The following is a 16,657-nucleotide window of genomic DNA, read 5'->3' on the forward strand; positions in this document are numbered from 1 at the left end:
AACTCTGTGTTTGCAAATCATGTGTAACAATTGCCAGTTTCATGCTGACCACTTAACACTGCCATTAAAATAAATAGCTTTAGGATGGTAAGACAATTTTAAAATTTGCTACTGGGTCTTTATTTTTGACTTCCAAGAAAACTCCAAACTGTTGATTTTCATGATTTGACTAAGCCTCAGGCTTAGTCAAGTGAAGTAATCTTTCCCACAGCAAAGATTAAACAGGAAGTTAACCTCGAGTTAATTCAGCCAATTTGGAAAGGCAGATAGAAGGAGGAAAACCTAGATGACCAATGTGCTTTCCAAAACCTGGTTTCCCTTGATATCCAGGCTTAAAAATCTGCTCACCTCCCTCTTCACCATCCTGGCATTTTCTCTTCTTTGCAAACTTTTCTGGTTGCTGTTTATTCTTGAATTGTTTGACAGTAGTTTTTCCAGGTCTTAACTGTCCTTTAACAAATTTCTTGGAAATGAATTTTGGCTTTTCTTCCTCATCTCCTTTGTTAAAAACTTTCTTTGGTGGACCTGAATCTATTAACCAACACAAAAGAAATTAAAATGCTATCACATAGCTACTATCACTTCAAAAAAAAAAAAATTAAAAATTACTGTAACAAGAATTAAACTTCTTTCTAATAACAATTTTGTATTTAACAAAATTTATTATGTGCTTCTCAAAGCTGATGTTATCACTGCTGCCCCTGCGTGTGTATGTTTTCTCTAGGGAAGTTCTGCCCAGGCTTTATCTTCTGGGCAGCAGTGTAACAGCTCAGGCATAAAAAGGATTATTCCATATTAACAATTTCACCATCCCCAACATCAAAGTCATCAATCCCCAAATCTCCACTCCTTTCACAGTTCATGATCAGAGCTGCTCCAACATCATCTGTTCTGAGGCAGCAGAGAAAGGGATTTTCTCAATCCTAACCCACAGTAGGTTCCCATCTAGCTTCACCTCTCAGATAATTTTGTCTTAATGTAGGAACACCAAGTCTAGAATCAAAAGGTTATCAACTTCAAATTTTTAACTGAGAATATTTCAGGTGAATCAAACAGAGATGAAGGGCTTGCAATGCAACCTGTTCAAAGCATTTCAGCAAATTAGTGGCCCATACAGTCAGCACCGTTTTGAACACAAGACAGAGTTAAAGAATGGCTGTGGCAGGGAGGCACCTCTCAAAGACATCTGCTCCAACCTCCTGCTCCCACAAGGCCACTCAAAACCAGGACCATGTCTGGGTGGCTTCTCACTGTCTCCAATGTGGTAAACTCCACCATCTCCAGGATAACCTGGCCCCATGTGCAGTCACTCCTGGAGTGTGGAGGTTTTCCTGATACTGAGAAGGAATCTCCTGTGTTTTAGTTTGTGCCCACTGTTCTCTGGTCCTGTCACTGGGCACTACTGGAAAAAGTCTGGCTCTGTCTTTGAACCCTCCCTTCAGACACTGTACACATTGAGCAGATCCCCCTCAGCCTTGTCTTCTCCGTGGGACAGGCTGAACTGACCCAGATATCTCAGCCTTTCCCACCAGAAGAGATGCCCTGGTCCCTTCACCATCTTTGCAGCCCTTCACTCGGCTCTCTCTCTCTGTCTGTATCTCTGTTGCACTGAAAAGCCAGAGCTGGGCCACAGCACTTCAGGTGAAGTCTCACCAGGACTCCAGGACTGAGGAGAGGGCAAGCACACAGCCCTCAATCTGCTGACAGCACTCCTGCTAATGCAGCCCAGGATGCAGCTAGCCACCAGAGCACACTGATGATTCATGTCCAGCTCCGACCACCAGGAGCCCCTGGGCCTTCCCCAGTATTTTCCAGTGCATGATGGAGCTGTTCCCCTCAAGCTGCAGGACTCTGCCCTTTGCTCCTTGAAGAACTTCCCTGGCTTCTGCCATCCCATTCATCCGACCTGTTGATATCCCCCTGGCGGGCAGCACGACCCTCTGGTGCATCTAACGCTCCTTGCAGTTCTGCACCACCTGTAAATCTGCCGCACTTTGTCCCATCATCCAAGTCCTCCATGAAACTGTTGAACTAAACTCGATCTTGCACCCACTCCTGGGCTCCACTGCTAATCAGTGGTCTCCAAATAGCACACCAGTCTCTGGACCCAGCCGTTCAGCCGGTTTCAATCCACCTCACCAACTGCTCTTGCAGCCCTTAATTCATCAGCACCTCTGTGAGGACTTCAAAGGAGAGAAGCCACTGCCAAAGTCTTACTGAAGTCCAGGCAGACACCACCCACTTCCTTGTGCTCATCTGCCAAAACTAATCGTTTCAAAATACGAATTTACCAAGAGAGAAAAGATAAAGAATTCCAAGCTTTCCTGTACACAACCATAACCACGGAGGCAGCGCTCCTACTGACGACCTTCTTACCATTATCTTTTTTAAATCTCCTTTTCCCGTGCGGCGCTTTCCCACGAGGTCCTTTCCCACTCTTCCCCACGAACTTCTTTTTACCCCTGTTCTCCATCGCGGCAACACTGCAAATGGAGCAAGACACAACATTACTGCACCGCCGCAGCTCCTCCGTGAGGGAACGATAGCCTGCGCCTGCTGCTTGACACCCACGGACAAGTCAAACCCTCACAGTGGAAGGTGGGGTACCAGAGGCCGCGCACGGGCGGGCAGGCAGGCAGGCTCGGCCCGGCACACCTGCGGTCCCGCTGTCCCGGCCGCCCTGCCCCGGCCCGCCCGCGGTCCCGCTGTCCCGGCCGCCCGACCCCGGCCCGCCCGCGGTCCCGGTGTCCCGGGCGCCCGGCCCCGGCACACCCGCGGTCCCGGGCCCGCCGCTCTCACCGCACACGTGCGGCCCGGCCGCGCCTTCCGCCTGCGTGCGCTGCTGCGGCGCGACAGTGCCGCTCTGCGTGCCGTACAGCGAGCCGGGGCGCTCCTGTGCCGCCACACGCGCGGCCAGTCCCGGCTGCGGGGCGGGGCCGGGGCCGGGGGCAGGGCGGGACAGACCGGGACAGCGGTCGGGACAGGGCGGGACAGACCGGGACAGGGGGGACAGGCGCCGGGACAGCGGTCGGGACAGGGCGGGACTGACCGGGACAGGGGGGACAGGCGCCGGGACAGCGGTCGGGACAGGGCGGGACTGACCGGGACAGGGCCAGACAGACCGGGACAAGGCGGGACAGGCGTCGGGCTGCGGCCTGCGGAGCGGGAACTGCCCGGCAACGAGCCCCCCGAGCCAGCTGTGTGCCCTTGTGGCCAGTGGTGTCCTGGGGGCATTAGGAACAGTATTCCCAGCAGGTCCAAGGAGGTGGTCCTTTCCATCTGCTCAGCCCTGCTGAGGCCACCCCTGCAGTGCTGAGTCAGTTCTGGGCTCCTCGGGACACGAGAGGCATGGAGCTGCTGGAGCTCCTGGGTCCAACGGAGAGCAAGAGAGGTGACTGAGGGACTGGAGCATCTCTGAGGAGGAAAGGCTGAGAGAGAGAATTCTGTTCATAGAGTCATAGAATGTGCTGAAGGGACATGGAAGGGACCCAAAAGTATCATCAAGTCCCATTCCTGATGGTGCACAGATACCCCCCAGAATCACATATATATATATCTGAGAACATTGTCCAAATGCCTCTTTAAATGCCTCCACGAAGCTTGGTACTGTCACCACTTCCTTGAGGACTCTATTCCAGTGCCCAGCCACCCTCTTTGTGAAGATTTTTTTTCTACTGTCCAACCTAAACCTCCCCTGACACAACTTCAGGCCATTCCCTCTGTCACTGGTCACCACATGTATTTATACTCAAGATGTACTTATTAGCATAGGAATTTTTTTTTCTGTTGGGATTTTGTGTGATAATTATTTATTTTAGAGGAAGTATCATGTTCAGTTCTGTGCTATTTCCTGAAATCAGGTGTATTTCATGTTTTGTGGCAATATCCTCCTTTATTAATGCTGTTATGAGTGTTTGATTAATGTACATTTGAGGATCTCTGTAGTCAGAGATCACCTTAGCATAGAAATCTGCTCCTAACTCTGAAAATAAATCTCTCCTTCCCCTTGCATCAGTGAAGAAATGCTAAAGATTGGGATTTCTTCACAGATACTCACAAATGTTTACTGTAGAAAAAAATCAAATTAAAAATAACAATTCAAAGCAAAAGCTTAACACTAACTTTTGTCCAGAGGCCATTAAACATAAGATTTATTATCTTAAGTTCCATTGAGCCATTGAGCATTGCTCTGTTGGCAGTAGTTTGAAATCGTGATCCACTGGATATCTGACTACAGACTAACTGGTTACACAAGGAACATCTAAAACCTCCTGCAAAAAAATGCTGAAGTCCCAGCAAAATCGGGCTGAAGTCTCCATTTAGTGTTGTGAGATCACATGCCTCAGAAATGGCTAATCTGGGGAGGGGCAGCCACTGATAGATATTTTTATACTTCCTGCTCCCTTTTCATTGTTTTCTTCACTTTATTTTTGTTTTTCTTCTGTAAATATGTCCATCAGAGTGTCACTAAAGTCAGTGTGGGTTCAACCTGGGCAGCTGAACCTGAGCAGTTAACAGGTATTCAGTGACCTCTTGGATGCTTAAAGCAAGAAAGTAATTTTTCTGCCTGACTCTCCTGTTGAACTCTTGTCCTCTATCCTGCTGACTCCCCAGCTACATTGTGACAGTGCATCTTTCCCAGTTTTAGCTCCCATCTGATCAATGCACCGTTGTAAATATGTGTGTTTTTTAATTATGAAACGTAGAAACATGTATCTCACATGCCAGGGCTTAAGGAAGAATAAAATGCATGCAGTCTGGAGACTTACTCTTCCAACCTCTAAATGCCTTTTTTCTTTTTTCCCCTCCCTGTTATTTATATATATATATATATATAACTTGTGAGGGTTCCTCAGGGTGAGAGAGATAGACGAGAATCTTGCCTCATGATCAGAAGGCTAGATTATTAATTTATGATATATAATACATTATTACTATACTGGAAGGAATAGAGAGAAAAGTTGCAGAAGCTGCTAAGCTAAGAATAGAATAGGAATCTAATAACAAAGTTCTGTGTCCAGGCAGAAAGCAAGGACAAACTCTCCCGTGAGTGGTCAGCAAATCCAAATGCTCACAGAAGACCAATCACAGGTGCACCTGTTACATTCCACAGCAGCAGATAATAATTGTTTACATTTTTCTTCTGGGGCCTCAGCTTCCCAGAAGAGGAAAACTCCTAAAGAAAGGATTTTCCACAAAAGATGTCTGTGACACCCTCCCTCTTTTTTTAGGGTGTTTTTATCTTAAAAAAAAAAAAAAAGAAGCAAGCACAACATGTAGAAACTTAGTTAAGCAAATTAACACCAAGAAAATTAACACCATAGTTATTTCACCGCAGTTAGATCCAGATGCATCAAAGTTGTTTTTTGATATCGCAGTTGTCATAATTATTGCAAAGAATTCTTTGGGTCTAGCACACGCAACATGCAGTGAATCACTGGTTCTCTTAAACACATTGATTTCCTATACTATTCCTAAGGACAGAACAGTCTAATACCACTTCAGATAGATAGACACTCAAAATGAATGCTACTGAAAATACAACTTACCATGAATTGCTATGTATATATCACTGCTTACAAAAATTTAAATATATCTGTTTGGGGTGAATGTAAAAAAATCAACCATCTGCAGTTGATAAGCCACAAAAAGCCTTTCTTACTGCTGTAATTTATTGAAGAGGAGCCTACTACATGACCATGAATCCAACCTGACAGCACTGTCTGCTGCTGTTGTTTTCCTCCCTCTCATTTACTTTCTTCCTTAAAAAGATGTGAAATTTTCACACAAAATTCACAGTGTAAGGTTTTTCCCCATAGAAAATAAGTGTACAGATTGAGACTGAAATGTGAGATCAAAACAGACATGCAGGTCAATAGGAGATACAACAAATCTCTCAGCTGAATTCGGATTTCATGTACTCCTTTCATTATTGGCAAGGGAAACTTGCCAGACTCTCGAGAACTAAACAATGGCTGCCTGGTATTTGGATTCGGACATTCCTGGATTTGTTGCCTTCTCATAGAGGCCTCAAACCACCAATCCCTGTACAGACTAAATTTGGGAAGAATAAATAGTGAACTATGTGACATTGCATCAGAAGCCTCATTCCACTCCTTGTGCAGGGTAGAATGATAAATTCTGTTATAATCCAGAGGCAGCATACCACATAAAAAAGTGTAGTGTATGGTAGAGATAATTCATGCTATTAATGTATAAAATATTGTAAAATCCAAACCATGTCTTTTGACCATCCTGGCCGAAAGCAGTTGTCTTATTCATATACATCTAGTTCCCGGACCACTTTAAGATAAACATTGACGCTTTAACGTAAGAATAGAAGCTTCTAGGTCGATAATCGTAATCTTAGGCTTCTCCAGGTCACTGGGCCCACCTGAAAACGATTATTGCCCCGCCAATTGCATCTGTTGAGATAACCAATGGTGCCACCCTGATACATGTGAATACATGGCTTCTCCAGAGCCGACTGACAACACCGAGACACCTGGACACAGCCTTTGTCCACCTCTGCACATGGAAAGTAGTAGCGATGCATGTGAAAAGACCCAAAGAACATTCGGTCATCTCTGCCTGGGGCAGAATAAACTGTATAAGAACTCATTTGTGAACTGGGGAGACTCTGACACTCGGGATCAGATCCATGTTCACCTGGCGCCAATCCCGGGCTCCATGCTGACCCTTGGCTGTGGTGGTTTCAACAACCGAACTTCGGTCTCACAGACGAATTAGTAAATCTTTGCTAAATTTTCTTTTAAGTTTGGCTCACCATTTGATCATTTATAATAGCAGTATTTTTTTATAACTGTGTAACAAAGCAATCTTTTGTTGTGCCATCTTAATTTTATACTAGAAATCTCTCACCCTGCTTTATTAAATGTTACTAGAAATAACATGCCAATTATTGTCTGATGCTACCTTCAGTGGTTTCATGGCCTCACCCAGGAAGCTCCAGCCATTTACAATTCCCACAGTTTTAGGGACTACTTTCCATAATGTCATAAACTATCTTTAAAGATCTGCAAATGGCCGTTGACTTGGAGAAAAATCTCTGAAACTACAGCTGTTTCTTAATTATTTTGAGCAGCATGTAACTTCCTCAGAGGAGGAGGGTCTGTTTTCCTGGGGCTTTTCACTCAAACCAGCCTTTCAGCAGCATGTGCAAGGCTAAAGGTTGATCATATTGTGCTAGAGGTAACGCTGCAGTTATGTTTTTGGTATTAAAATTATATCTGCATTTCTGATTTGACTCTAGCTCATTTGTTCAGAATGAGGCCTACATATATAAATGTGCTAGTGGACGGCATTACATAGTGAGAGATCTCATTAAAATATGTTCTAAAACTCTATAGATTTCTTCATTTACTAGGTACACAAATGAAAGATAGATATTTATATAGGTTCTTTATATAACTTCTTCTTTATATAACTTCTCATAGAGCTACAGAAAAGGTGAAAGACACATATATCCTGTAATTTTTATCACACTGTGCTGAGGGGAATTTACAGATATGTTCTGTTAGATTTCTCTAGGCATAGAGAAATCTCAGAACACTTATAAAGGGTGTTAAAAATTATCAAATCGATAGCCAAATTTATGAAAAATTTAACAAGGATTTATTAGATCAATAACAAAAATAGAAATTTCGAAAAAAACCCAAAAAGCCTACCACAGCCAAGACAGCATCAGCCCTGGGTGCGAACGCTGGGTGAACTAGGGTTCCGGCTGACAGAGTGACAGCGTTCCCCCAGAAGTTCACTCCGAGTGCTCCCAGCAGCCAGCTTATATACAGTTCATTCTGCCTGAGGCAGGGATGACCACATATTTCTTTGTGTCTTTTTACATGTAGAGTTGGATCCATACATGTGCAGAAACAGACAAAGACGAGCTCGGGGACCCAGATGAATGACTGAGTACCCAGGCAGAAGATGTATTCACATTTAGTAGGGTGATGTCAGCTCCTGAGTACCACAGATTTAATCATATCCAGGTGGAAGTCTTGTGAGCTTCTTTGAGACATTCCATTAATCATCGTCCAGGAAGGTCCAGATGTTATCTTCCAGGTGCAGGTGCCAGAGGAAATCCTCTCTGATGGCCCAGGACTGTCCCATTCATAGGGTAACAGATCTGGTATTGTCTCAATGCTGTCCGGGAACTGGTTACAATGTGCATAACTGTTCCCGCCCAGAGTGGTTGCAGGCATTGCATATGGCAAGGACTGTCCCATTCATATGGTAACAGGTCTGATATTATCTTAACACTACTGGGGAACTGGTTATAATGTGAATAGAACTCTGTTCCCACCAGAGTGGCTACAGGCATAGTTTTGGATTTCACTAATATTTTATACAAACATGTATCTATTTCTACAGCATGAATTATCTCTACCATATATAACAAGGGTATGCAAGATGTCTCTAGGTTCATGTCTCAAAATGAACCAAATTGCTAAGTCCATTGAGAGAAAATTGCATATTTAACAGACTTCTGTGGTGAGCCACAGGATTATCCTCACACAGGGAACTACCTGGAAAGAGGTGCTGAATTTTTAAAGAATGAATGCTGCATATTGCTTGTTATAAATGATCAAATTGGGAGCCAAATTTATAAGAAAATTTAGCAATGATTTTTTTAGATCATCAGCAAAACAGAATTTCGAAAAACAACCACCACAGCCAAGAGTCAGTGTCGAGCCTGGGTTTCATCACTGGGTGAACAAATGGACCTGACCCCTGAATGTCAGAGTCTCCCCCTGTTCAACCCCGCTGCTTCTCCCAGCAAGCTTATATACAGTTTATTTTGCCTGGGGCAGAAATGACTGAATGTTCTTTGTGTCCCTTCACATGCAGAACTGGGGCCAAACATGTGCAGGGTTGGACAAAAGTCCGGTTCCAGGTGTCTAGATGATGTCAGAGCACTCCAGAGAAGTCGGTATTCACATGTAAAGGGTGGCGCTGGTAGTAGATGCAATCTTCGAGGTGCAGATCACTCTTGAGTGGCTCGGACATTCCAGGGAAGTCAGTGATCATGGTCCAGGAAGGTTCTATTATCTTAAGTTTGTCCGGAAACTGATTGAATAAAAATAAGACTCTGCTCCTGGCTGGGGTAGTCAAAAGACATAGTTTGGATTTTACAGTATTTTATACATAAATAGCATGAATTATCTCTACCATATACTACAGTGCTCAAAGATCTTCTGACATGACACATTCACATCATGAACATGCTGCGGGTTTTGTTCAATAACCTAGAATATTGGTAAGAATATTTTTAAAAGTAAGACCAGTGAACCTATGCAAGCTTACTGTAAAACAGTAAAAACAAATGCAAAGAAATAGTTCTTTCTCTGTCAAATGATCTCTCAGGAATAAAACTGAGTCTGGTACAATTCAAGTTTAAATGTTAGTGCAAGCTAAATTTCAGATTAAAAAAAAGAGCTGGAAGGACAATATTCCCTTCTCATGTGACTCACATATAGTGATGCACAGCTGCAAACTGATTTTATACAACACCAGTAGGTCTATTAGGAACCTCTGTTTTCAGAATGATATATTCTATCCATATGTATAAATGGATGGAATAATAAAGTGCTTCTGATAAAAATATACAATTCTGCAGCTTATAGCACTAGCTGAACTAGGTAAACTTAATAAATTCCAATATATTTTTTATTTTACTCTGCAGTAAAAACTATTGTAGTAAAAACTATTGGCAGCTTTTTAGTACTTAATAAAGAGTTTTATGAAATTGAAAAGGTAAGCACAATGCTCAGCCAATGTGTGTCAGAAAAATATCACTGGAATAAAGCCAGGAAATCAATTCTCTGTGGTATTACTGAATTTGTTAAAAAAAAACATTATTTCAAATTTGGATTGTAAGACTTTTCATCTTGTTTTGCAGCTGTGCAAGCAAGTGTGAAATGCTGCCAAATCCACTGTTGTTTACTTTGCAAAGACAGAGGCTTTCTTTTGCTCTTAAGTATAACATCTTGTTGCCTTCAGGGAAGTGAAAGGTTTCACTGTCTGGTGAAGTCCACTCTTTTCTTTTTACCTTATGCTGTAAAATTAGTAGGGAGTTGTTTTAAATCAGAAAAAAATGTCCAGAACTGCCCCTTCCCTACTATCCATCCATGTGGTACAGAGGCAAATATTTGCATCTGGGACACTTTGAAGCAGTCAGGCCATATGTGTTGGCAGAATCTCCCACTATGCACAGGAATTAACGTGTCCTAGTTTAAAACCTGTAATTTTTTAAAACCTTACAAATGCTCTGTAAGTTATCTCTTGCTATTGAATATGCCTTTTTTTTTTCTTCTTTTGAGAAGTATTCTTTGCCTTTGGTTTTTCTTTCAGAGTTCTGGTAATTGTTATGGGAAGGCAGAGGATGAATGGAAAAGAATCAATTCAAAAAAGAAATGTAATGAAGCCTCACAAAGAAAGTCTATTAAATATGGTTACTGCTGTGGCAGGATTTCACAACCGAGCACTCTAAGAACAGTATATAAGAACAGTAGTCAACATTGTTGAACTCAATATGGTTAATTGGCTAGCAACTATGAAAAAAAAGTTATCCATTACTTTCAATTTTCAAACCAGAATACTACTTCATATAACTTAGGGTATTTCTAGATGTAACACACAATTTGAACATTTTACTTGGTGCTTTCTTACAAACAAGTGATAGCACTCTGAAAGTGATTTCTACTTCTTTTGTTGCTTCAAAACTTATTAAAAATTTCTTTTGCTTGTAAATAAATAGACTTGTATCATCTTCAAAGCCACTCATGCAATGGGTGCTGAGAATAAGAACAGAGATTTTAGAAAATCAGTAAATTTGTTCATAATTATCCTTACAAAAAGCTTTTAGACTTGCAACCACTATTAGCCAAAGCAAAAATGTAAGAAAGCTAGGCACTGTCAATGTCACTGGTCAGATCTAAAGAAACTGATATTTTTTAGTGCTGCACTTTTGATATGCCAATGAAAATTAAGTAATTTTCATCAGACTCCATGAGTATTTGTTTTGTAGCTTTACTGTGGAATTTTCATATACATCTGAGTCAAAAATACAAAACAGGAAACAATTAATGTGTTTTCCATGGGTACTTCCAGAGAAAAAAAATAGTTCCACCAGCTGTATTTGCATATTTTTGTGCTAAATAAAGCATAAGAATGAGAATAGAGCACAGCCTGTTTTACTTTAAAATCCTCTCTTTTTCTTCTTCTTCTTTTGGAAAAATTGATGGCTCCTTCCTCCTGCTTGTTTTGATCTGTAATTAACAGCTTTTCTTATAAAATATGCTGCTGTAAACACCTAATTAAGGTCCCTGTTCAGTTGGAACGGATTGCAGCAGGTAGAATTTTTTTCCTCCGTTTGCATTTAAAACAGAAAGGACGTGTCCTTCATTTCCAACGCCAATATACTTACTTAGCAGAGTGCATCTTGGCATACTGCTGATTCCTCCAGTCATGCATAACAAAAGGAAACAGCAAGGGATTTAAGAACATATTAGTTCAAGTAAATGTCAACTATTTTGTCACAGCACTAAATCATTATCAAAGTTATATGAAGTTTTTGTCTTTTGTTCTTTGTCACGCAGCCTAAATAGAATTTGGACTTATATAAGTAACCACTGCTAATACAAAATAACAATGCCTGCACAAATACAATAAACTGTGACTGTAATAATAAGGTCAGAAACCTGTTCTTCTACAGTAGGTGTGCCTTATTTCCTGTCCTACAAGAGCTGACCACCACTGTAAAATACAATGGTGTATTTTAGTGAAAATAATTTCTTACCTAGAAAAATTGAGAGTTCATCTTTTTTTGCAATGATAGGACATAGAATACTAATTTCTCTCTCCTCTTACCACTCAGGCAACTTCAACAAATCAGGAAATCACAGGAAATGAAAATTTGTCTTTAATGTGAAACATAATTCTTTACAATAGAAGTTTCCTTCTTAAATAACACTCACCAAGGTGGTCCTAAATTTAGTTTTCTCTTCCAAGACATATTTCTAGAATATACTGAAAAGATCTATAAGTGCAAAAAAGGGGTAACTTGGATATTATGGGGAGACAAATTGACTGAGGTTTCAAAATGTTAAGATAAAGAACTCCCAGAGTTGTAGACAGACAAAAGAACTGCTGATTAACAATTGCCTACTCCAAAACGGAAGCGTTCTCAGTAGATAGTTTAAGTCAGTTCTTAAGTCTGCCGTTTTCTTAACTGTTATAACTGATGCAGACTTTCTGGTTCTTTTTTTTTTAATATTAAAAATGTTACTATCAGCTGTTAAACTAAATACAAATGGACATATGTCAACTTTCTTTTAATGTATGTACTATTATTAATTCCTGACTTCTAATTTCAAGGACTAATAAAAGGCAATTATCAACACAAATTAACAGAAGTGCACTTCAGAACTTACTGATAAACATCACCCCTCTTGCAGAAACATACCATAGAATCAGCACTCACGCAGGAACATGTTAGTTGCAAGAATCACTGACATATTTGATGCATATTTTACAAATCTATCAAAGACTGTTCTATTCAGGCAAGAAACAACAATTTTTGTCTAGAGATTAATCGCTCAGAGAAAATAAACAGTGGGTTTCTTTGACTTAGAGGTTGCTCTGTTTATTATAAGATAAACACATTTTAGTGTCCTCTTCTGCAATGCTCATTTGCATAAGTTGAGCTAAGATGGTGTGGAAATACTTGAAATATTACTTACTATCATTTAGTATAGAAAGCAAAATTACTTAATACAGGTTGTCCCTAGAAAAAAGTTAAGAGTGGTCAGCCAGCAAATGGAATTTTTTAACTTAATTTTTCATTCCTTAATCACGTGTCATAATCCTAGTCTATCATTGCTCACAAACTTTCTTTTAAGTAAAGCAAACTTAATGTAAAGTCTTGTAGCACATTGCCCCAAGTTAAGCCATTAGTAATTAATATCTAGCTACAGAAAAAGAGTGAAGCATGGAGATGTGTGGTTTTTAAAAGAAGCAACAATTTAATTATGTTATAACTGCTTTTATTGAGCAATTAATTCCTGGTCTTAAACGGAAAAAGAATCTCAGCTGAGAAATCAAAGCCAAACGTACTTCATTCAGGATGCAAGTGTGTGCTGCAGTCCTAGGGATTACTCTACTCTCTAACTGAAAGCCAGGGAGTCAGAGAGACATAATGGCTGTGCTATAGTCAAAGATAGGCTGAAATTTATTTTAAAAAATGAGAGTTTTCTCTTATGCATTTCTAATATCAAAAGCAGTAGACTGCAGAAGGTCGTATCAGCAATCTGATGGTCTTGCCAGATTTCTGGGCAGGTTTTAGGGTTGCCATGCAACAGCAGCTGGAATTGTTACTTAAACTATTTAGCCTAAAGATAGCAAATATTGGCTGTTTTTTTCTCCAGAGTGGTAAGAAAGATTTTTTTTCCCACATTTTTTCTAAATAGGTCCCCCCCCCCTAGATTTTACTGATAAGAAAGATGAATAGTGGTGGGTACTAAATCCAAGAGACAAAAAAGAAAAAAGGATCATTACATGTTAAAAAGGGTTGTTTCATTATACAGAAACATGCTCATTTGGCTCCTTTCTCTTTTCCTTTCATTTGCGGATGGCAAAAGAAAAATCAAGGTCAAGTCACTTGTTTAACAGACTAGAAACAATGAGGGAAGCTAGCTGCATGTTAGGAAGACAGTTGTTCACTGTGGCACCCTCACCCAGCTCAGAGACAACACCAGGGTGGCTGGGCCCAGTGGTGTGAGGCTCAACAAGGCCCAGTGCTGGGTCCTGCCCTTGGGTCACAGCAAGCCCAGGCAGTGCCACAGGCTGGGGCAGAGTGGCTGCAAAGCTGCCCCAGGAAAAGGCCCTGGGGGTGCTGGTGACAGCAGCTGAGCATGAGCCAGCAGTGCCCAGGTGGCCAAGAAGGCCAATGGCATCCTGGCCTGTGTCAGCAATGCTGTGGCAGCAGGAGCAGGGCAGGGACTGACCCCCTGTACTGGGAACTGGGGAAGCCACACCTCAAATCCTGTGCTCAGTTTTGGGCCCCTCAGTACAAGCAAGGCATTGAGGTGCTGGAGTGTATCCAGAGAAGAGCAATGGACCTGTAAAGGGTTCTGAATACAAATCTCATGAGGAGCAGCTGAGGGAGCTAGCCTAGAGAAAAGGAGAGGAGGTTTGGGGGGACCTTATCACTTTCTACAACTGCCTGAAAGGAGTTGTTCTGAAAGGACGCTGTAGCCAGGTGGGGGTCAGTCTGTTCTCCCACGTAACAAGTGACTGGATAAGAGAAAATAACCTCAAGTTCTCATGGGGAGGTTTAGATTGGATATTAAAAAAATTTCTTCACAGAAAAAGTGGCCAAGCCTTGGAACATGCTGTCCAGGAGAGTGGTTGAGTTACCATTCCTGGAGGGATTTAAAATTCATATGGATGGGACACTTAGGGACATGGTTTAGTGGTGGACTTGGCTGTGCCTGGTTCATGACTGGACATGATGTTCTTAAAGGTATTTTCCAATCTAAACAAATTGTGATTCTCTGATTCCCAATGTGTTCACATTTCTAGGCATCTGTTATTAACAGCAAAACCAGAAATATTACATACAGTAGTTAGCTATTTTCCAACAGCTCTGTTCACACTTGTGAGGTTAATTCCTGGCTCTTTATTCAACAGCCACTGTGCTCTGTTAGACAAGGAGGGTACTATAGCTGTAGGATTTGGGGAAAGAGAGGGAAAAACAAGAAATTAGATCCCAGACATACAAACTTACCACAATACATTGTTAAAAACACTCATCCACAGCTGCACTGCACCAGCTGCACAGGTTGATCCTATAAAAATATTTCTAGTATCTAGAAACACATAAAGTGTTCAGGGAAAATTTGGTTTTTTCTGTGTTCCAACCAAATGCAGGTACCCTAACTGTAAATGACATGTATAAATGGCACGTGTAAGTGGCAGGTGAAGTGTGGCTGAACAATTATTTCCCTTTCTTCTGTCTTCCAAAAGGCCAAATTTCAGCCTTCCTAATCTTACTTTACCTTTTCACATAGACGCTATACAGCACTGGGGTGTCATTATCGCCTAGAATGGACATATGGAGATATTTCACACTATGCCTCTGAAAGAACAGACACACCAAGCAGAAAATAGGAAGAAGGACTGAGTCACTTTTAAACTACTTTTGTAATCTTGAGCTTTTCAGAATTGGGAATGGACCTTATATAAATCAAAACAGGGATGAGGGCACCTCTTTTACAGGTCTGTTATTTTTACTGATATCAAATAAGAAAATAAAGGTCAACCTATACCAAAAGAATGAGGAAAACCAAAATTTTGGTACTATCAATACGCAAATGTGGATTTGATCTATATTCCAAGTACTTCCAGTCTCAAATCTGAAATGAAAATATACATGCTTGAAGTAATCTTCTTCTTGCACATTACCCTCTTATCAATTAATTGAAAAATTTCATAGGTGTCTTTATTTCCAGGTAACACAAGGGGAAAGGAAGCTCATTTCCTAGTCCCAGAAGTGTGGTCGAGATACAAAACCATGGTCAAGCCTTCTAACTTTTCAAGAAGCACTTAAAAAGGGTAACTTTGAATGTTTGTTGTCATTGTTACATCATCACACAAATCCTAAACTATAATAACTTTTTTCAATGTGAATAAATTAGTCTAGACCCTTCTTTAATGGCTTCTGGCTATATTCCTTAATAAATTCTGCATTACTAGTTCTAAGCTAATTGTATAAAGGGAAAATGTCCAGCTGTGTGTCTTAAAGATACCTTAGAAGACATCCTTAAGGAAAAAACTCAAATGAACACCACAGAGAATATCAAGTGACACCAGTAACTGAAAGTGACCTTTTACCCTTTTCCATATGTTTGCTATGCTGTACTAGCACTGACCACCACTAAGCCATGTTCCCTAAGCATCATGTTTTTGTGGTTTTTAAATACATACAGTGATGGCTACTCAATCCCTTCCCTGGGTAGCCTATTCCAAAGCTTGACAAGCCTTTTGGTAAAGAAATTTTCTAACCTAGACCTTAGCTGGAGCAACCTGAGGGCTGGCTCCTTTGGCCCTACTGCTGTTTACCTGGGAGACCAGCCCCCACTTCCCTGCAGCCTCCTTTCAGGGAGCTGAATAGAGCAGTAGGGTCTCCCCAGTGTCCTTTCCTCCAGGCTAACCAACACAGTTTGCACTGCTCAGGACCCAGTTGTGCTGGGGATCACTCACCCCTCACACACACAGCACTAACAGTTACAGAGTCTGGGGCAGGAATCAGAGAGAGGAAGGTGTCTTGTTGATTTGAGGTGCAGATCTTTCTGCAAATAACTTTAAAATTGAGAGATGGGTTCACAAAAAGGCATACTCTTATACTTTCCAGTTCAATTCAGTCAAGCAAGGCAAATAATGTATATTAAATTTTAAATTTTTTTTACACTTACTGGAGATTAATGAATAGACAAACAATATTTTTTAACATAAAACTCTTTTTTTTGTCAATTTTGAAGTGTTACGGTATACTTCCCAACTCTTCCTTTCAGAATCTGTGATTTTAACATATTTTGATCTCCAATTGATCATTTCTTCCCTTTGGTATTTTCTTGTA

General features: G+C 41.1%; 1 protein-coding gene across 6 annotated transcripts in view; it reads right to left on the minus strand.

Moving 5' to 3' along the window:
- The window catches only part of PUM3 (pumilio RNA binding family member 3), a 70,009-nt gene that overhangs the window by 22,609 nt on the left and 30,743 nt on the right, over positions 1-16,657 (minus strand). For 2 of the 6 annotated variants that reach the window (XM_074532838.1, XM_074532836.1), the window contains exons 2-3: positions 2,377-2,483; positions 349-531 (exon numbers count right to left, since the gene is read on the minus strand). In XM_074532838.1, the coding sequence (XP_074388939.1) occupies positions 349-531; positions 2,377-2,473 (280 nt within the window). In that variant the 5' untranslated portion in view covers positions 2,474-2,483. Of the gene's footprint in view, positions 1-348; positions 532-2,376; positions 2,484-2,590; positions 2,706-2,772; positions 2,928-16,657 lie in introns of those variants that run through there. The other 4 variants (XM_074532837.1, XM_074532839.1, XM_074532841.1 and 1 more) reach the window with 4 other exon arrangements.

Source organism: Zonotrichia albicollis, chromosome Z, assembly GCF_047830755.1.
Source record: "Zonotrichia albicollis isolate bZonAlb1 chromosome Z, bZonAlb1.hap1, whole genome shotgun sequence".
NCBI lineage: Eukaryota > Metazoa > Chordata > Aves > Passeriformes > Passerellidae > Zonotrichia > Zonotrichia albicollis.